General features: G+C 47.6%; 1 protein-coding gene across 1 annotated transcript; it reads left to right on the forward strand.

The window, feature by feature from the left end:
• Positions 1-701: 701 nt before the first annotated feature.
• On the forward strand, positions 702-18,495 carry SUN5 (Sad1 and UNC84 domain containing 5). The gene is made up of 13 exons (XM_032859365.1): positions 702-878; positions 2,373-2,437; positions 2,651-2,725; positions 3,709-3,775; positions 4,747-4,808; positions 8,232-8,281; positions 9,794-9,828; positions 10,431-10,539; positions 15,039-15,117; positions 15,981-16,096; positions 16,566-16,733; positions 17,223-17,309; positions 18,319-18,495. Exons 1-13 carry the CDS (start codon positions 811-813, stop codon positions 18,442-18,444), a joined length of 1,107 nt encoding a protein of 368 aa, XP_032715256.1. The 5' UTR covers positions 702-810; the 3' UTR covers positions 18,445-18,495.
• Positions 18,496-20,684: the final 2,189 nt, after the last annotated feature.

A 20,684-nucleotide genomic window follows, 5' to 3' on the forward strand; every position in this document is an offset into this window, starting at 1 on the left:
AGTGAGTGACCTTAATCCCATCTGCAAGCCCCAGATCATCTTTGTTCTGTAACCTAACACAGTCCCACGTTCAGGTTCTAGTTTGCAGGCCTTCCTGAGGGGCAAATCTTTGCCTTGTAGGCTAAGCTGGCCCACAGCAACTTAGCCTACAATTTCAGCAACCGCCACCCAGGGGCAAAAGGAGTTCCTTTTAGCTTCACAATCCAGATAAACTCTCCATCGGCAGGGCTGACGGAAAAAAACGTAGCCAGACATTTCCACACTGTTATGCTTTTATTTGTCTCCAGGAAATGCAGAATTTTATTAAAACAACAGCATATGCAATATTCTGTGTTCCGCAAAACGTCCACCAGTGAGCAGACCCATATATAAGATGCCTTCATGTGCGGCCTAAGCAGGTGGCAAGTCTGGGAAGCTTGGATCAGGGAAGGAGCTGCGGGGTGAGGGGCACAAAGAAAGCCTGGTCTGGGTATTGGAGCCTCCGCTCTGCTCCTGCCCAGCCGCTGAGATCCTGGCATGACCCTCCCTGTCCTGGGGCCTCATCTTAAAAAGTGGAAAGTGGGTCAGAATGGGTTCGGCCGAGGAGGAGTTCCGGAACCAAGCTAGAGACTCGGCAGAGCCCTCCCCCGCCCCCGCCGCCCCCTGCTCTATGAGGTCACAGTGCCCACAGATCCACCTGACCTGGTGAGACCCCATGCAGCCCCTGCCAGGGAACGCTAGGAGCTGGTGGCAGCGGCAGCCACTTCTCCCTTGCCAACTCCCGCAGAGCCCCAGTACCATTTCCCCTCGATTTCCTAGAGAAGAAAATCGATGCCACGGTCCTCAAGGAGCCCCGTGGACCCGTGTGACCCGCCAGAGGATGTCGTCCGGCCCAGGAGGTGAGGATGGCAGCCCCCACCCCCGCTGCCCGGTTCTTTGCAGTTTACCAAATGCTGGCCTTCGGCCCTCTCCCCGGAGATAAGCGGGCATGACTGACAGCCTTCACAGAGGCAGCGGCCAAGGTCGGGAAGGTTTGGCGGTTGCTTTCCTAAAATCTCCCCTCCAAGGGAGTGGAGGGGCAGTCATCCCTTCAACACGTGCTTATTGAGCACCTATTGCATGCGGGCGTTGGGCAGGGTGCTGGGGACATGGGCTGCACCGGCCCTCACGGAGGTCCCAGGCTATCGAGGGAGACGGCGGGTAAGTGGGGAAATGCTCACCTTTGCCTATGCTGGGGCCCCCAAAAGGGGGCGTGTATATTCCAAGAGGGTATGGAAAACAATCCCCTGTGTGAAAGGGAGAACTTACTAGAACTTCAGTGTGTATATTTTCAGCGCATCCTCTTTTGATTTCTATTACTTGGGAATATATGAACAGATTTGCACATTTGAAAGAGTAAATAATATTTATGTGGTATTGTAGATATAATTTTTAAAATTAATTATTAATTATTTATTTGACAGAGAGAGGTTGAGATCACAAGTAGGCAGAGAGGCAGGCAGAGAGAGAGGGGGAAGCAGGCTCCCCGATGAGCAGAGAGCCTGATGTGGGGCTAGATCCCAGGACCCTGAGATCATGACTTGAGCCGAAGGCCGAGGCTTAACCCACTGAGCCACCCAGGTGCCTGTGTATATATCATTTCTTAAGAAATAAACATAAATACATTGGAAGAGGGTGTAATAATAAATGTTATGAGACCATTGTCTTAAGAAATTAAAAAAATGTGTTATCTCACACACCAAAAGTTCCCAAGAGGTGGGTCGCTCCAGAGCACATCAATTCCACGGGTCTGCAGTGTCCCCGAGACCCAAGTCCCCACTATCATTTCGCTCTTCCTGTTGGCCTCCCCACTGTGACAGCTGGCTAGTGCAGCTCCAGCAGCCCAGAGAAGCATGGCTGTCTAGGTACAAAGAGAATGGGACTTGCTTCCCGTGGGTCTCATTTTAGCAACGAGAAAGCCTTTTTCGCAAGTGCCAGACCCCTATACCCAGCCCACCCCACCCCTCACCCCTGTAGACCTCCCCCCCACCCAATAAGCAGCAAGGCGCTGGGGGTAGGCTTAGAGCAATCAGGATTATCGAAACTCACACAGGGTAGGAGGGGGACAAGGGACCAAAATCAGCCTCCTGCCAGCGAGGGGAGGGATTGGCTTTTGGGTGATAACCACCGGTGACTACCACAGCAGATGGAGTCCGCTTGCTGGGAGACCGAGCAAGTCTCAAAAGTCTCAAAAGAGACTTGGGTTTGGGGTCGGTCAGACTTGGCTGTGTCCCTGATTCACAGATTGGGGGTCTCGGGCAAACTTCTCTGCACCTCATTCTCTCAATCTGGAACATGGGGCACCACATTTCTTGAAAATTATAAAATGCGATTGTGAATCTTGTCATCCCCAGGGTCGCCCCAAGAGGCCGGAACACCTGCCGGGTAACAGAGGACAATTTGTTGAACCCGAACCCGAGTGAGCAGGGAGGGGAGGGGAAGCCCCGGGGTCTTTGTGAGGAGCAAGGAGCCGAGGCTCAAAGATGTCCAGAGGGGCACCCCGGGGTCACCCAGCGAGGGGCGGGGTCGGGAGCAGGGATGTCCACCCCCAGCTCAGGGTTCTTCTCTGGTGTCTGCAAGGCACAGGGTCCCCGAGGCTGGCCCTGACATGACAGCCCCGTGCTCTCTGCAGGTGATGCCTTCGTGTTGCCCGTCCGCCTCAATGCCCCAGCCCCGGGCCTGACCCAGTGCCTGCTGGCCTGTGTGTGTACGTATATACTGAGAAATGCCCTGGCCTTCAGCGTGGGCCGGGGAAAAGGGCCCAGCCACAGACTGTGCTGACCTGGGGAAGGAAGGCCTCCGCTTGGCTACCGGGAAGGGAGGGAACTCTGAAAGAGTCAGGGGTCATTCCTGCCAGGATCTCTTTGGTGGCTGGAGAGAGGGTGTCGGAGGGAGACACGCCGTTTGGAGGCAGAGCTGTCGGGCGCTCCCCTACTCGACCACCTGCCCGGGCCCTGGACCAGGAGGCCATTGGTGAAGTCATGGGAATGGTGTGATGTGATGCACCCTCGCTTCCGGATCATGGTCTGAGCACACCCCAAAGTTCAGCCAGCTGCCCCTCCACTTACTCGTCACCCAGTCGTTTCTCGGAACATCTGTTGTAATAGCCGTGCACCCCGTTAGCTCAGCCAGCCAGCCATTCAATGAGTCAACCATCAGGTCCCCCCAACCTTTATCTGCTAATATTCACACCCACCCAGTCGTCCACCTGTCCATCCTTCTAGCTAGCCTTCCATCTACTCAGCTGTCTTCCTACTCGGCCAACTTCCAAGCTGTTGTCTCACCTTTCTTCTGTCCGTTCATGCATCCTCCTACCTACTTATCTATCCTGAACCCCAACTTTTTATCCAGTTCCATGCTGGACAACACAGGGTCCCCAGGGATAAACCAGACAGGGACCCTGCCCTTGAGAAGCTCCCAATGTCTGGGAATGGGCAGAGGCACACCCCAGACTTCTTGTGCTCCGGAGTCACTGTGAGGTAGCCATTAACTGCCGGTCACAAGCCGGGCTCACCTCTAGGACCTGTCCTCCCTCGGAGCTGGTGCTGACCCATAAGCAGAGCAGGGTTAACCCTGGGCTCAATTAGAAAATTGGGAGGGTCTCCCAGCAAGAGGGCCTCACCCCCTGCAAGGCTTTGTAGAGTAAGAACAAGGGTGCAGCTGCTCACGGCTCTCCTGCCTCCTCCGCAGCCTGGATCACCTGCCTGGCCTGCTTCCTGAGGACTCAGGTTCACCAGATTCTGTTCAATACCTGCAGGTGGGCACGGGCAGGCGAGGGGAGGCTGGCGGGGGAGGTTGGGGAGCAGGGAGCTGGCAGGGGGAGGCTGGCAGGGGGAGGCTGGAGAGGGGGAAGCTGATGGGGCTGGGAACATGCAGCGGGCTACCATGGCAGCCCCCTCACTGGTTTGAACCTCCTCTTGATCACCAGACCACAGAAGACATCCCCAACCTGGCTTTTATTATATCCCCTCTCCTCAGAATGTGACTCACTCCTTTGCCTGCAGCCTTCCAGAATCCTTCCCCATGCTTCCTTTTTGAGCTGCCTCATTATGCATCCTGCTGTGGACCCACTGGGCCTGCAAGGCTGGGGTTCTTACCCCCTGGGCCTGCTATTCCTGTTTCTGCCCCAGTACCTTGACATATGCTGTTTTTCCTGCTTGGAGTGTAGGTCCCATCCTTTCCCTTCACCTTTCTGGTCCATGCAAACTCCTCCAAATTCCTACAGAGCTTTCCACATCATTCATTCACTTAGAGTTTGCATTCCAAACATCTTAATGCCTATTCTGGACCCAGCCTTGACTCTCACCACTCCTGAGCTCCCAGTCAGAGGAAGGCAGACAGACACCAAAATCAGTGGTAAGAGGAGGAGGAGGTCAGTGTTGACTCTGGAGGTCACAGAATGAGGGGATGTTCGTTTGTGCTGAGCTCTGAAGGATGTGGTCACCAGGACAGAAGGGAAGGGACAGACAGTTCACAGATAAAGGGTGTGAAGAAGATGTGGGTGACCACTGTCAGTGGATCTCTGATGGCCCCAAATACTGGGTAAGAGCTTTCTTTCCCCTATGATGCTGTGCAGCCCCAGGACTCAGCCAGCGCCTTGGAGGGGGTGTCTCACTGCCCAGGGTGGGTCCTTCCCTGCCAGGTAGGAAAAGGGCAAAGGCCAGGCCAAGACTTGCTAGCTTGTGCAAAGCCCTTCTTCACCTTGACTGCTGATTCTCTGTCTTCCAGATGCAAGCTGTTCTTCCAGAAGCTCATGGAAAAGACAGGTGTTCTGGTCCTCTGTGCTTTTGGTACGTTTCCAGGGCCCTGCCCCAGGTGGAGGTATCCCTGAGCTCTCGCCCAACCTGGGGAGGGAAAGAGTGAAGGCTCTGACACTGACTATGTCATCCTGGGCAAGACAGTGACCCTCTAGGAGCCTCCGTTTCCCCATCCTGTCTAATGAGTGTTGCTGTGAGGAGTAAATTAACTGATGACCAAGGAAATTTTTGGAAAGCCAAGAAAAGCCTTGAAAACTGTAAAGTTCTCCCCCAACCATGACACGATAATTATTACCGACTTCTGAGTTTTCTGTGGCTCCTTCCGGCCACTGCTATCACCTCCCACATCATGGCTTTACTTTCCCAAGCAAAGGGATCTCCTCTCTCCACTCAAGCATATTGGCCCAGGGACTTGGGGTCGGGGGAGGGGTGGGGATTTCCTAGGAAATTAGAAATTCCTAGGAAACTTAACCTAACAAATAACATTTTTTAAAATAACAGCTTTATTGAGATATAATTTGCATACCATAAAGATCACCATTTTTCACATGTCTAATTCACTGTTTTTTAGTATATTCACAAAGTCCTGCACCCATCACCACTATCAAATTCCAGTATGTTCACTACCCCCAAGAAGACATTCCTTAGTCCTTATCTATCATTTCCCATTCCCCCTCACCCCAAACCTAGACAACCAATCGCTAATCTACTTTCCGTCTCTATGGATTTGCCTATTCTGGGCATTTCATATAAATAGAATCATATGATACTATGGGGTCTTGGTGGTTTCTTTCACTTGTCATTCTGTTCTCAAGGTTCATCCATGGTGTAGCATGGCTCAGCATTTGACCCTTCTTTATGGCTGAAAATATTCCATGTATGGATATGCCACATTTTGTTTGCCCACCTACTGTTTGATAGATATTACAATTCTTTCTGCTTTTTGACCACCATTAATAATGTTCCTGTGAGTGTTCCAGGAAAATGTTTGTGTGGATATGTGTTTTAAATTCTCTTGGATATATATTTAGAAGCAAAATTGGCTGAGTTATGCAACAAGTCTCTACTTAACTATCTGAGGAACTGCCAAATTTTTTTCCAAAGTAGCTGCACCATTTCACATTCCCACCAACATGTATAAGGGTCCAATTTCTCCACATCCTCACCAACACTGGTTATTATCTGTCTTTTAGTTTAGCCATCTGAGGGTGGTGGTGGGTATCTCATTGTGGTTTTTAGTTCATTTCCCTAATGACTAAATGAGTATCTTTTCACGTGCTTATTGGTCATTTGTAGATCTTCTTTGGAGAAATGTCTATTCAGATCTTGGCCCATTTTTAAATTGTTTTGTCTTTTTGTTATTGACTTGTAAGAGTTTCTTATATAGTCTGGATACAAGTCCCTTATCAGATATACAATTTGCAAGTATTTTCTCCCATTCTGTGGGTTGTCTTTTCATTTTCTTGATGGGTGTCCTTTGTGACACGAATTTTTTAATTTTTAAAAAAGATTTTATTTATTTGAGAGAGAGAGTGAGCAAGAGAGAGAGAAAGCGTGCACAAGCTGAGGAAGAGGCAGAGGAAGAGGGAGAATCAGACTCCCTGCTGAGCAAGGAGCCTGTTGTGGGGTTCGATCCCAGCACCCTGGGATCATGATGTGAGCTGAAGGCAGATGCCTAACTGACTGAGCCACCCAGGCACCCCAAATTTTTAAAATGTTGATGAAGTCCAATTTATCTATATTTTCTTTTGTCATATATGTGCTTTAATGTCAGATGCAACAAACTATTGCCTAACTTAAAGTTATAAAGACTTACTACCACTTTTTCTTCCAAGATTTGTATAGTTTTAGCCCTTACATTTAGATCTATGATCCATTTTTGAACTAATTTTTGCATATGGTGCGAGGTAAGGATCCAACTCCATTCTTTTGAATGTAGATATCCAGTTGTTCGATTTATTGAAAAGACTATTTTTGCCTTATTGAATTGTCTGGCACCCTTATTGAAAGTCAATTGATCATAAATGTGAGGGTTTATTTCTGGACTGTTAATTTTATTCGCTTGATCTATATGTTTATTTGCCAGTACTACTCTGGATTGATTGCTATAACTTTATAGTAAGTTTTGAAATCCAGAAGTTTGAGTTCTCCAACTTCATTCTTCTTAAATTATTTTGGCAGCTATACTCCTTTACATTTCCATATGAATTTTAGGATCAGTTTTTCCATTTCTTAAAAAAAGTCTACTGGAATTTTGAGAATGATTGCATTGATTCACAGATGAATTTGGGGAGTAGTGTTACCTTAACAATATTAAGTTTTCCAATCCATGAATATGGGTTATCTTTCCATTATTGATATATATCTCCATGTCTTCTTTAACTTCCTCCAATTATGTTTTGTTTCTTTTAGAGTGCAAGGTTTGCACTCTGTTAAATTTATTCCAAGTATTTTCTTCTTTGAGATGCTATTGTAAATGAAATTGTTTCCTTAATTTCATTTTCAGATTGTTTATTGCTTGTGTTTAGAAATAGAATTGATTTTCATATACCAATCTTATATCCTTGCTGTTCTGACACTGGGCAATACACTCCGTCTTAGATACTTTAGGATTCTTTATGCAAGGTATTGTCATCTGCCTTTTATTTCTTTTTCTTGACTAATTGACCTGGCTAGAACCTTCAGGACAATGTTAAATAGAAATAACAAGAGTAGGGGCACCTGGGTGGTTCAAGTAGGTTAAGCATCTGCCTTTGGCTCAGGTCAAGATCCCGGAGTCCTGGGATAAAGCCCTACATCGGGCTCCTTCCCCAAGCAGGGAGCCTGCTTCTTCCTCTCCCTTGCTTGTGCTCTCTCTCACTCTCTCTCAAATAAATAAATAAAATCTTAAAGAAAAGGAATAGTAAGAGTAGACATACTAGTCTTGTTCCTTATCTCTGGAAGAAAGCATCCAGTCTTTTACCATTAAGCATGTTGTTAGCTGCGGGTTTTTCATACATGGGTTTTACCAGATTGAGAGAGTTCCATTCTATTCCTGGTTTGTTGATTGTTTCATCATGAATAACGAATAAGTTTTAAAGACTTTTAATAATGGCTTGAATGGTAGGATTTCAGGTAGTACAGAGATCATAAAATGCAGGGAAGACCATCTTATTTTCTTCTCTTCATCAATTATCCCTAGTAGAATTGGGACAGGGGAAGGAGATGGGACATGGATTATTTGGTTTATGTGAGACACTTTGCATAGATGATATTGTTTGATCATGAAGTGGATATTACTGTTATTCCCATTTTACAGAGGAGGAAATTTAGGTATAGAGAGATTAAGTAAGCTCTTCCAAAGTTGTGCAATGTTAGTGCCAAGGCTGGAATTTGAATCCAGATACCTTAATGCCAAAGCCCAAGCTTTTAACCTTTCATCTTAAATGGCTTCCTTTCATTCTCTTGTCCCCACAGGATTCTGGATGTTTTCTATGCACTTACCATCCAAAATGGAAGTCTGGCAGGTGAGTGTGTGCTCTCTTCAGGCCCCACCACTGACTAACCTCACTCTAACCAGACAATGTTGCCTCCGTCAGCTTCTCTCATTCTCACCATATCTGGACTCTAGTCAGTTCCTGACTCATCCCAGACCCAAATCTCTGCCCCTGCCATGACACCTACCTGGAACCCATCTCTCCCACCAAAATGTGACTTTAAAAGGTCAGATACAATAGTTCTTCTTCTTACAGAAGGACTCTCCTCTAACTCACTCCCAGAGGTGACCTATCTTTCCTTTGCCAAGTCTCCCTCCTAAAGTGGGAGAGTGAGGATGGAACACAATTCTCTCTCTACACAAGGCAGTTTGTTCTCAAATGAAATGAGACCATTTGTTTTGTAGTTCCTGGGGAGGAAAGAGGAGGAAATCAGTGGCCAGAGATCCTTGTCAGAGGACAGTAAAAAGTTTCAGAAGGCCTAAAGAGGAAAGGGATCTGAGGAGCTTGTCCCTCCCTCTCCTCTTCTCCCCTTTTAGACTCCTTTATATATTTCAGGATCCAGCTAAAGTGTAACTTCCCTCAGAAATTACAGGTGGAGGGGGCACCTGGGTAGCTCAGTGGGTTAAAGCCTCTGCCTTCAGCTCGGGTCGTGATCCCCGGGATCCTGGGATCGAGCCCCACATCAGTCTCTCTGCTCAGCGGGGAGCCTGCTTCCCCCTCACTCTCTCTCTCTGCCTACCTCTCTGCCTACTTGTGATCTCTGTCAAATAAATAAATAAAATTTAAAAAAAAAGAAATTACAGGTGGAGGTGATATTCCCCTTTCCTCCCACAATTTTCTGTAATCATGAATGCAATATTTTGTAATCATGACTATTTTCCCAACTGTATTGGGAGCTCTCTTGAAGACAGTCGGGTCTGATTCATTCCAGTGATGTCCACCTAAGGGCTGGGGCACAGTGCTACCACTATCAATGTTGGTTGACTGATGATCAGATGGAAATGTGGAATGGAGAGAGAATGGATGGGACAGTGGAAGTGATGAATTCAGGGATGTGGGGAAATGGCTGTGGGGATAGATGAATGGATGAATGGGAGATTGGATGGATGAGAAAATGGACAGATGGAAGGGCAGATGGGATATACAGGTGGATAAATGGATGGATGGATGGATGGATGGATGGATGGATGGATGGATGGACATATGGTTGCTGAGAGGTTGGATAGATGGGAAAGTGAATGGTTTGGTGAAAGGGTCAATATATAAGATAAGTTATATGGACAGGAGGGTGGATGAATAAGGAAATTTGGATAAATGGAAGAGTAGATGAGTGGGAAATGTGTTTGGATAGAATAGTGGATAGGTAGAAGGGTGGATGGATGATGGATGGATTTTAAATGGAGGTTATATTGGGTTTTGGATAGATGGTAGGTGGGTGAATGGATAGATTTATGGTTTTGGGAGAATGGATGGATAAAGTTCAATTGGGCACAGATTAGGCCATCTGAAAAAGATCCCTTGCTTTCCTCAACACCCTACCAGGATGACAGCATAAATAGTCCACTGCAAAGCCTGAGGTAAGAAGAATCTGCTAATTATCACCTAAAGAAGAATCTGCTTATTATCACCTAAAAACCAGAGCTATATCTAGGGCCTGTGATGTATTGCCTAAAATTGTGGGCTCTGCCATCAGACCAACCTAGATTTAAATCCCAGCTTCCATACTTCCTACCTGGCTAAATTTTTGCAAGCTACTTCTCCTCTCTGGGCCTTTGACTTCTCATTTATGAGATGAGGCTAACACCCACTTTGCTCTGGGTAATTATGAATATTAAAGAAGATGCAAAGTATTCTGAATAATTCCTAGCCTAAGGTTATTGCTCAGCAAATGGTAGCTGAGTAGAAATTTTAACCAACAAGATACCACCTGGTGGCAGCATCCTTAATTGCAAATAAATATTCAGGAATATTTGGAAGGAGTAAGTTGAATTTTAAAATATTCCAAGTAGGAAGAGGAGCATGAGTAGTATTTCAAAGATAAGAACCTGATGGATAGGCCAGGAGAGTGAGAAAATGTGATGCTAATTCTCTGTGGGCTGACTGACAAAAGCAGAAGCTGAGGGTGACAAGTGCAGCATCACAAACCAGTTGGTCCATGTTTTAACTCCTTCCTCTTAAGAATGTACCAGGAGAAGGTGCGGCATCACACTGGGGAAATCCAGGACCTCCGAGGTAACATGACCCAGCTCATTGCTAAGCTCCAGTTGATGGAAGCCATGTCAGACGAGGTGAGATACTGGCCATTCTCCTCCCAAACATTTGACTTCTCTCTTTGTTTAATGCCTTATTTCATTTCTCAAGTTTTGGTGGAGCACATCCCCCAACAACTTCCTGGAAGAGAGTGAAATAGGAGACTTATTAATTTGCTTAGAACTTGCACATTTGAAAATATCTTTATTTTATTCTTGCCTTTGATTGATAGTTCGGCTGGGTATAAAAGCCTTGCTAGGAAAGTTTCCCCTGAAAATTTTGAAGGAATTCCACTACTGTGTTCTAGTTACACAGTTGCTGTTGAGAAGTGTAATAGTGCTAGTATTGGTCCTTTGAGTATGGTCTGTTATTTTTTTTTTTTCCTATCTCTGGGAGTTTGTAGGGTGTTCTTCTTATTTCCAGTGTTCTATATTTAACGTATTTGGGGTGGGGTTGCTGAGCTTATTGGATCTATGGGTTGATGTTTTTCAATAGTTTTTTAAATTTCTTAGCTATTATTTCTTAAAAAAAAAACATTTTATTTATTTATTTGACAGAGAGAGAGTGAGAGAGGGAACACAAGCAGGGGGAATGGGAGAGGGAGAAGCAGGCCTCATGCTGAACAAGGAGCTCAAGGTGGGGCTTGATCCCAGGACTGTGGGATCATGACCTGAGCTGAAGGCCGATGCTTAATTATTGAGTCTCCGAAACACCCCAGCTATCGTTTCTTAAAGTACTGTTTCTTCCCCATTATCTATCTCCATTCCCAGGACTCCAGTTACATCTATGCTAGATTTTTAGAGTGTGTTCCATGTAATTCCTATGCTATTACCTGGTGTGTTTGATTTTCATTCTTTTTCTCTATATGTTTCAGTTTTTGATGTTTTCTATTCACATTTCTTCAGGTTCACTAATGATCTAGTATTCTGTTCTGTCCAATCTACTATTAATTTTTTTCCAATAAGTTCTTAATTTCATATGTTGCATTGTTTAGTTCTGAAATATACTTTTGATTCTTTTTCATAGATTTTAATTCTGTAGTGAAATTCTCCAACGTAATTCTCTAATAAATTTTATTTTCTTTTATTTAACATATTATCATAGTTATTTTAAATCCTTGTCTGCTAAATCCAATATTTGGATCATCTATGGTCTTTTTCTATCGTCTGTTTTTCTTTGGAGTATCAATCATATGGTCTTGTCTCTTCATGTCTAGATATTTTTTTGTGTTTTTCTGGACATTGTATATGAAGGAATTATATGCTCCAGATATAAATTATAACTTCAACTAGAGAACATTCTCCCTTTTCTTTGTAAGGAAGATGAGTACTCTGATCACTTCTATGTAGACCTTCATTCAGCTGATTCAGACCTGGATTGCAATTTTTGAAAGATTTAGTCAGAGGTTAAGGGTAACCCTTCAATATCCTGCCATGCAGCTTCAACCTTTTGGTAGATCTCTTAATGGGAAAGACTGACCACATGTCTGAGGCTTCCCAAGTCTCCAATTTTGTCTTCCAGCCTTGCATCAATGCAAAATCTCTGACCCCAGGGGTAACCTCTGCCAGGGTCAAGCTTGGATTCTCAGCCTTTAATTGTGCCCATGATTGATTTAGTCCTTGGTGCAGCTACAGCTTCTCAGTATTGATTCACCACTCCTTCTAGGGCAGTGGTTCTTAGAGTATGACCCCCGTACCAGCAACATCAGCATTACCTGGGGAAATACTAGAAATTTTAGTTAATGGGCCACCCCCCAACCTACTAAGGATAGGAACCAACCATCTGTGTCTCAACAAGCCCTCCAAATGATTCTGATATATATTAGGAAGATGTTTGTAAGGCTTTAATCTCTTGCTTAGGTTTATTTGAGGTCCCCTCAATAAAAGGGACTTAGTTTCCCAAACGTTGTGAAACTGGGAAGTTTTACTCTGTCTTTCAGAAGTTTTCAAGTAGCTCTTTAACCTCTTCCACAGTTCTGGGTTGCAGTTAACATCTTATGGGGAAACTATTCAGGTTCGAGGCTCATCAAGTTTCTACTTTTGTCCTTTTAGTCCTTTGTGACTATTAAAATCTTTGCTGCTTTCTCTTTCACCAGTAGCAGCCCTTATTCAGCCTAATCCCACGTCTTCAGCCCATGCCCAGAATTAGCAAATGCCCTCAGGGATTAAAATATTGTCAGGGAATTTCAGAATGGTTCTCTCCTCTATAGAATTTTAATCCTTCTTGTCCTCATTGCTCCCATAGCTCAGTGGTGGCTTTAAAATATGATTTATAAACTATATGGCTTTTCCTGGTTGTTTTTATAGTGGAAGAATTGATCCTCTTTAATTTACTAAATCTTACCTGGAAGCCCTACATCTCACCTTACATCTTAAATGTCATGATTGTATGCCTATGGACTGGCTACCCTTGGGACCATTACAATGTGGAAATTCATGTCTTTTAGCCCTAAAAAGTCTTCTTTACTCATGTGATTAAATGGGTATTTTCCCCGCAGTCATATCTGTTTTATTCTCATTTTTTAAACTCCTATTGTTTGGATGTTAAATTTCTGAACTCATCTTCTGTATTCTTCCAATTCTCCCTTTTTTCTTCTCTTTGTTCTGAAATTGAGAACATGATCTCAACTTTATCTACCAAAACTTTTACTGGGTTTTTGTTTCTGTTAATATATTATGAATTCCCAAGAATTTTCATTTTTGCTCTCTAGGTGTTCCTTTTCATAGATTTCTATTCTTATTTTATGTATGAAATATATTTTCTTACCTTTTGGAGGTTTGTTTGTTTGAAGATTTTATTTATTTGACAGAGAAGGAGGGGGAGCAAGCACAAGCAAGGGGAGTAGCAAGCAGGGCAGAAGCAGGATATCCCCACTGAGCAAGGAGGCTGATGCGGGGCTCCATCCCAGGACCCTAGGATCATGACCCGAGCCAAAGGCAGCCACTTTAAGCAAGTGAGCCACTGAGGTGTCCCCTTTTCTTACCTTTTGGAGGTTAAGCAGGTCATCAAATTTTCCAAGTTTCCACATCAACAAAACAAATCATAACTGTCCTGTAACTCTGTGGCTAGTCTGGTTACTCTTGTCACACAGCAAACCACTCCAAAACTTGGTGATGCAAAACAATCATTTGATCACTCTCAGAGATTCTGTGGGTCAGGGATTCAAGCAGAATGCTATTTTGTTTGCCACTGTTCCACAATGTCTGAGGCCTCACCTGGGAAGACCTGAAGTCTGGGGTGACTTGGCAACTCTATCTGGACCCATCTGGAAGTTTCTTCACTCACATGTCTAGAAGTTGATATTGGTTATCAGCTGGGAACTCAAGGCTGTTGATGAAAGCACCCATACTTGGGCTCTCATTGCTGTGTGGTCTTCCTCACAGCATGGTAGCTGGCTTCCAAGAGTGAGTGTCCCCAGAGGACCAAGTAGAGCTATAGCCCCTTTTAGGCTTAGCCCCGAAGTCACATGGCATCACCTCTGCCGTAGCCACAGGCCCACCCAGACTGATGGAAGGGAACTTTAGTATCAAAGTCATATTGAAAGAAAAGTGTGTCACAGGAGACTTTGCTGCGGCCATTTTGGGGAAATACAATATGCCACAGTTTTCAAGAGTCTGATACAGATAATAGCCAGCCTTTCCTGAGCACCAACTAGGTTAAGTGCTCACAGGCTGTATCTGGCAGGAGAGCTAGTAGCTAAGAGCCCAAACGCTGGAACTGAAGTGCCTGGGTCTGCCTCTTACCAGCTATAGGACTTCGCACACGCTACCCTGTTTTTTGTTTTTTGTTTTTTTTTTAAGATTTATTTATTTATTCATGAGAGACAGAGGCAGAGGGAGAAGCAGGCTTCCTGCTGAACAGGGAGCCCGATGCGGGACTCAATCCCAGGACCCTGGGATCACAATCTGAGCCAAAGGCAGATGCTTAACTGACTGAGCCACTCAGGTGCCCCCCCAACACTCCCTTTTGTACCCTAATATTTTTATCTTTAAAATAGAGGTGATCATAGCACATACCTCCAAGGGTGGTTGTGAGGGGCTAAGAGTGAACACATGGGACACCGAGGATGTTCCTGGCACACAGGAGCAGCCTTATATAAGTCCTGGCTGTCATCCCCACAGTAGCAGGAGGGGGACTTGAGTATCGTCCCCGTGTTCCAGACAAGAAGGCCCGGATTCAGAGGGGGCGTAACTAGCCCCAAGCCCCTCAGCAGTGAAAGTCTGTCTGACTCCAGACCCCCTGCCGCTTCACTTCACCCAGAGTCCCGTCCCACGTGGGACACCCTGTCATGGCGCATGTGGAAGCACTGAGGAAAACCAGTGTGGAAGTGGGGTAGGGATGGCTCTGTGTCACCTGGGCCTCCTCACAGTGCAGCGACTGGAGGAATCTTGTGCCAGGACCAGCCACCGTCTCCACAGGCAGGGGTAAACAGTTAAGGACAAGGGAGTTCCTGCAGCCGCCTGTCACCTGGCATGAACACACGCAGGGACGTGATCTGGGGACGTCAGCACACAGCTTGTGTTTTCTACCTCCTCAGCAAAAAATTGCCCAGAAAATAATGAAGATGATACAAGGAGATTTTATTGAAAAGCCAGACTTTGCCCTTAAGTCTATAGGTAAGTGAGTCACCCTCGCCCCCCATCCCCCACTAATCTGCCCTCCTCAAGTTTCCCCAGAAGCTCTTCAGACGATGGATTTCTGTTCGAGTCTGATGCACTCTCTACTACCGGAAATTTCACGGTCAGAGCTAACCTCTGTCCCCCAGATGATTTTCTTGCTACAATTTTCTGTTGTCTCGAAAGGGGAGCTGAGGCAGGGAGAGGAGGTCCCCACAACCCGCCTACCTATTCACCATCCTCCAGACCCAGAGGCCAGCAGAGCCACACCTGCCCCACGTCAGGAAGTCTGACCACATAAAAAGCAACAGGGGCCAATTGCAAGTGGGAATCAGTGCTGTGGAAAACCAGAGCAGGTGGTGGGGAGAGAGGGGCCCCGGGCAGAGGGGTGTGCGGGAGGACCTTTGAGTTGCGACCTGGCCAGGAGGGAGAAGTATTTCAGACCCAGGGGAGCGCCTGTGAAGTTACCCCCATGTGGACACAGCAGGAGCACAGGAGGGGCATAGGGAAGAAGGCAAGGTGGGGCAGGCAGGGTGGACTGGCTGGTTGGGCTAACCCAGACCCAAAGGGGTCAGAGGGTGTTGGCTTAGGCTCTCAGGGCAGGAGTGCCCTCCTCTGTGAAATAGTCCTGACAATAGCCGTGGAAATAATGAGGTTGACATCAACGTGGAGGGAAGGACTTTGGTGGGCTAACTCATCTCCTCACATCAGTCCTGTGGGGTGGACGTTAGCATTCCTATTGGTGCTACTCTTCTTACTCCCATCTCCCAGAGAACACTGAAGTCCAGAGAGGGCCAGTGACTCACCCAAAGTGCTCGCCTGGTGCCTGGTCCGAGCCCAACCTGACCCTCCCTCCCATACAGGGGCCTCCATCGACTTTGAGCAAACGTCAGCCACATACAACCACGACAAGGCTCGCTCCTACTGGAACTGGATCAGGCTGTGGAACTATGCGCAGCCCCCGGACGTGATCCTCGAGGCAGGGGGGGTTGGGGGGACGAGGAGAGAGTGGCAGGGGTGTGGTCAGGGTTCTGGGAGCAGGACCTGGAAGCGGACACTGGGGGTGCGCACAAAGGGGGTGGGGCCCCAAGGTTGGGGGAAAGGTAGGAATAGGAGACAGAAGAGGCAGGGGCAGGGAAGGGCGGCCTGCTTTGGCACTGGAAGGAGCCCCCGCACCTACACCTCAAGACTTGAGGGTCAAGGAACCCTCACAGCCCCAAGCAGGCCCCTGCCCTCCCTGTGCTGGGCTGAGGGAAGGTTCATTCTGGCTGCCAGCTCTCAGGGGAGCCTCCTGGAGTTGGTGGTGCTTGAGCTAAGCTTTGTCGATGGAAGCATCTGGCTCATCCAGGAGGCAAAGCGCAAAGGCGGTCCAGGGAGCCAGGGTGGGACGAGGAATTCACCTTCACTCGCCCACCCAGCATAGCCCCCACTACACCTGCCCTTTCCAGCCCAACATGACGCCTGGCAACTGCTGGGCTTTCTCGGGGGACCGAGGCCAGGTGACCATCCGACTCGCCCAGAAGGTCTACTTGTCCAACCTGACACTGCAGCACATCCCCAAGACCATCTCACTGTCAGGCAGCCTGGACACGGCTCCCAAGGACTTTGTCATTTACGTGAGCATGCCCCAGCAGGGAGCGAGGCTTGGCTAAGGGGATAGCCTCTTATGGTGGGACTCCAGGCACTCCATCTGCACAACCCAAACTGCTAGGGGGGCCGGATGGGGCTCTGTTAAGGCTGAGGGTGACCAGGTTCTGAGTTGATCACAGCCTTTGAGGTTGGAAGATAAGCAACTACCTTATTTCAAGCCAAGCTTTTCAGAGCCAGTTTGGTCTTCAGATGCCATTAACAAGGAAACTGAGGTCCAAAAAGGGTCAGGGAAACACCCAAATCCTACAAGTCAATGACAGGAGAGGACCCTCGGGCTTTTGATTCCCAGTAGAGTGCTCTTTCCTAACCAATATTCTGTCCTGCAATGGAATGATGCCCAATGAGGTAGGGAGTTCCCCATCCTGGGAGGTATGCAAGTCTCGGCTGCAGAGGGGCAACACCCTCTGAAGGCCCTGCCCATACCTGATACTTTCTCCTTGGTTCTGATTCTACAGGGCATGGAAGGCTCTCCCAGGGAGGAGGTGTTCCTGGGGGCATTTCAGTTTCAGCCAGAAAACATCATTCAGATGTTCCAGCTCCAGGTAACTGAGAAAAGCAGCCCGTGTTGAGCACATATTGAATGTACACATGTGCAGGGCTTTCCCCAGAGAACCCCTTCTCACCCCCGGGTGTGCACAACGGTCACCAGCCCACGTGACAAGCGAGGAAACTGAGACTCAGAGTATGGAGCCACTGCCCAGGGCCAAAGTGGGACCCCGAGGAGATCCATCCAGCTTCTAGGATTACGTCATTTCCCCCAGCCTGCCTGCTGCGGTTCCTCCAGGGACAGCAGATGTGGAACAGGCTGCTGCTGGCTTCCAAATTAACATCTCCGTGCTGGGAGGCCCCGTCATCAGGTCCTGATCTAACAGAGGCCTGAAGGGGTGGAAGCCGGGAACAGCAGCAGGACTGTGAGGGATGGATGGTAGAATGGTGCTGAGACTCAGGCTGACACTGACCCAAACCCCGACCCCACATATCTGCGTGATCTTGGCCATTTCCTTCCTCTCTGGGCCTCAGGTTCCTCTTGGTAATTCCCTAGAAGGTTCAAAGCATCCAGTGAGATCTCAAAGGCCAAGACCCCAGCTTTTGCGTGGCTCCATCCCTGAGGGGAGGGTGGGGGGCAAAAAGAGGAGGAGGCAGCTCTCACTGAGCGAGTGTCTACCAGGTGGCAGGCCAGTTAGCTCCAGGACCTTGTTTCATGCCCACAACAAACCTGGGAAGCAGATATTACCCCTTCCATCCTACAGAGAGGGGAAACTGAGGCCCCACAGGGGGCAACAATTTGCCCTTGGGTCCCACAGCCCTATGTGCCAGGGCCCGACAGCTGGGATGCTTTCTCAGTCACAGTATATCCGTCCTTCTGGCCTCAGCAACTTCCATCCCAGCCCCTGAGTGTCAATTTTCTGTGTGGCTTCAGGATAGTTCATTCTGCTCTCTGAGCCTCAGTTTTCCCACCTGTGAAATGGGAGAGTTCCCTTCCAGCCCCAAACATCCCTCTGGACAGGCAGAGTGGAAGCCAACTGATCCACGTCTGTGAGTCTCTTCCAGAACCAGCCTGCCCGAGCTTTTGGGGCTGTCAAGGTGAAGATATCGAGCAACTGGGGAAACCCACGCTTCACCTGCCTGTACCGAGTGCGCGTGCACGGCTCCGTGACCCCACCTAGAATGCCCTAGAGAGCACCCGAACCAGAGCCCCCACCCCCAGAGAGATTAAAGTTTATTCTCCACAGCCCAGCCCAAGTCTGTGTATTTCTTGGTGCCAGAGGGATGGTGGGCTACCACGTGGTATCTGAGGCCATGGTCTAAAGTGTCCAGGCCCCCTTACAAGAGCTTCATGAGGCCCCATTTCACAGATGCAGACAGTGAAGACTCCGAGCGAAAACTCGCCAGAGGTCGCCACTCACAAATGCAGCACCAGGATTTAAAGCTAGGCAGTCTCCCCCCCCCCCCCCCCCCCGTGTACCTAAGCCATCTCCCTGGCTTCACATCCCCTGGATCTGCCCCTGACTCAGCTGTGACCTTGGGCAAGACCTGGCCCTCCCGGGGCCTCAGTGTACCCATCTGTACAACAGAACAAGATTGTGGCTGTTGTGTCAAATGAGGTGGGGGATTAGATGTCCCACCCTTGCCCACCACAGAGTGTTCCATCACACAGACCATCTACTGTGTGACATTAGGACACACACCCTCTGTGGACCTGCTTTTTCCCAGGTATCACATATCTATTCCATGTTGGGCCTCCAGAGATGATAAGTAAACATAGTAAAAAGAACCCACAGGAGAAAATATTTGTAAATGATATAGCTGATCAAGAATGAATATCCAGGGGCGCCTGGGTGGCTCAGTGGGTTAAAGCCTCTGCCTTCGGCTCAGGTCATGATCCCAGGGTCCTGGGATCGAGCCCCACATCGGGCTCCCTGCTCAGCAGGAAGCCTGCTTCTCCCTCCCCCCCTCCCCCTGCTTGTGTTCCCTCTCTCTGTGTCTCTGTCAAATAAAGAAGATAAAATCTTCAAACAAACAAACAAACTGGCAGCCAAATACACTAAAAAAAAAGAGAGAGAGAAATAGACTAGTGGCCAATAAGCACACTGAAGATCACTAATCATTAGAGAAATGAAAATCAAAACTCCAATGAGATACCATCTCATCCATTAGGATGGTTACTACAAAAAAACCAATATAAGAGTTGATGAGGAGGCGGAGAAATCAGAACTGCGTGAGCTGTTGGTGGGGACGCAAAATGACACAGCCACAGCGGAAGACAGCAGGGTGTTTCCTCAAAATATTAAAACTAGCCCTGCCGTTGATCCAGCAATCCCCCTGCTGGGTGCACACCCATAAGAACTGAAAGCAGGCTCTCCAAGAGGCATCTGAACACCCATGCTCATGGCGGCATCATTTGCAACAGCTAGAACGTGGAAGCAGCCCATGTGTCCAACAGCCGGTGAACAGACAAAATATGACATGTACACACCATGGAATATTATTCATCTTGGAAGAGGAAGGAAATTCTGTAATAGGCTACAACATGGATGAACCTGGAGGACATTATGCTAAATGAAGTTCCAGAAAGACAGACATGGTATGATTCCGCATACATGAGCTGCTGAGGGTGGTCCAATTCTTAGGGATAAGAGATAGACTGGTTGTCAGGGCCCGGGGGCCAGGGGCCGGGGAGAAGGGGGAGCTAATGGTTTAACTGCAGAGAGTTTCAGTTCTGCAAAAGGGAACGAGCTATGGCAATGGCGGATGGTGATGGGGGCCCCTGATTACAAATGTAGTGAATACCACTGAGCTGTAACCTTTAAAATAGTTAAGATGGTAAATTTTGCTATATGTATTTTACCATGATAAAAATTCTCTCTCTCTCTCTCTCTCACACACACACAGAGAGCTATAAAATACCTTAAATCCTTTAATGGAGAAAATTTGGGATTTATAAGAAAATCTTATAAATTCAGATAGCACATTCTATCATCACTGTATACTGTGAGACGTGCAGATGTAAATTTTTTGAAGTTTCTCTTCCCTAAAGCACTCACTCATTTTGCATGCATAATCTTTGCCTTAGCTGAGTCCCACCTGTTTACTATTTACTCAAGAGCTTACGGAAGTGCTAAAAACAGTATCCAGGGTCATTACCTACTGTGACTCCAACCACAGAGCTCTCAGTACAGAGCATGGCACACAGTGGGCGCTGAGTAAATGATCACCAAGGTGATTGTCAACCTCCATCCCCAGGCAGGTGATAGGAGGCCCAGTCCTCTGGGGAAGTGTGTGGTGACAGTGCCCCTAAGCAGGGCCCCAGAGTGGCAGACAGGCTGACCAAGCTGGAAAGGGCCCAGGGAATGGAGCCTACAAGGGAGCGAATTCATCCAGGAAGGGGTAGGCAAGTACAGATGCTGGCAAGGGTC

Source organism: Lontra canadensis, unplaced genomic scaffold (assembly GCF_010015895.1).
Source record: "Lontra canadensis isolate GAN:19392208 unplaced genomic scaffold, GSC_riverotter_1.0 scaffold16, whole genome shotgun sequence".
NCBI classification, from domain to species: Eukaryota; Metazoa; Chordata; class Mammalia; order Carnivora; family Mustelidae; genus Lontra; species Lontra canadensis.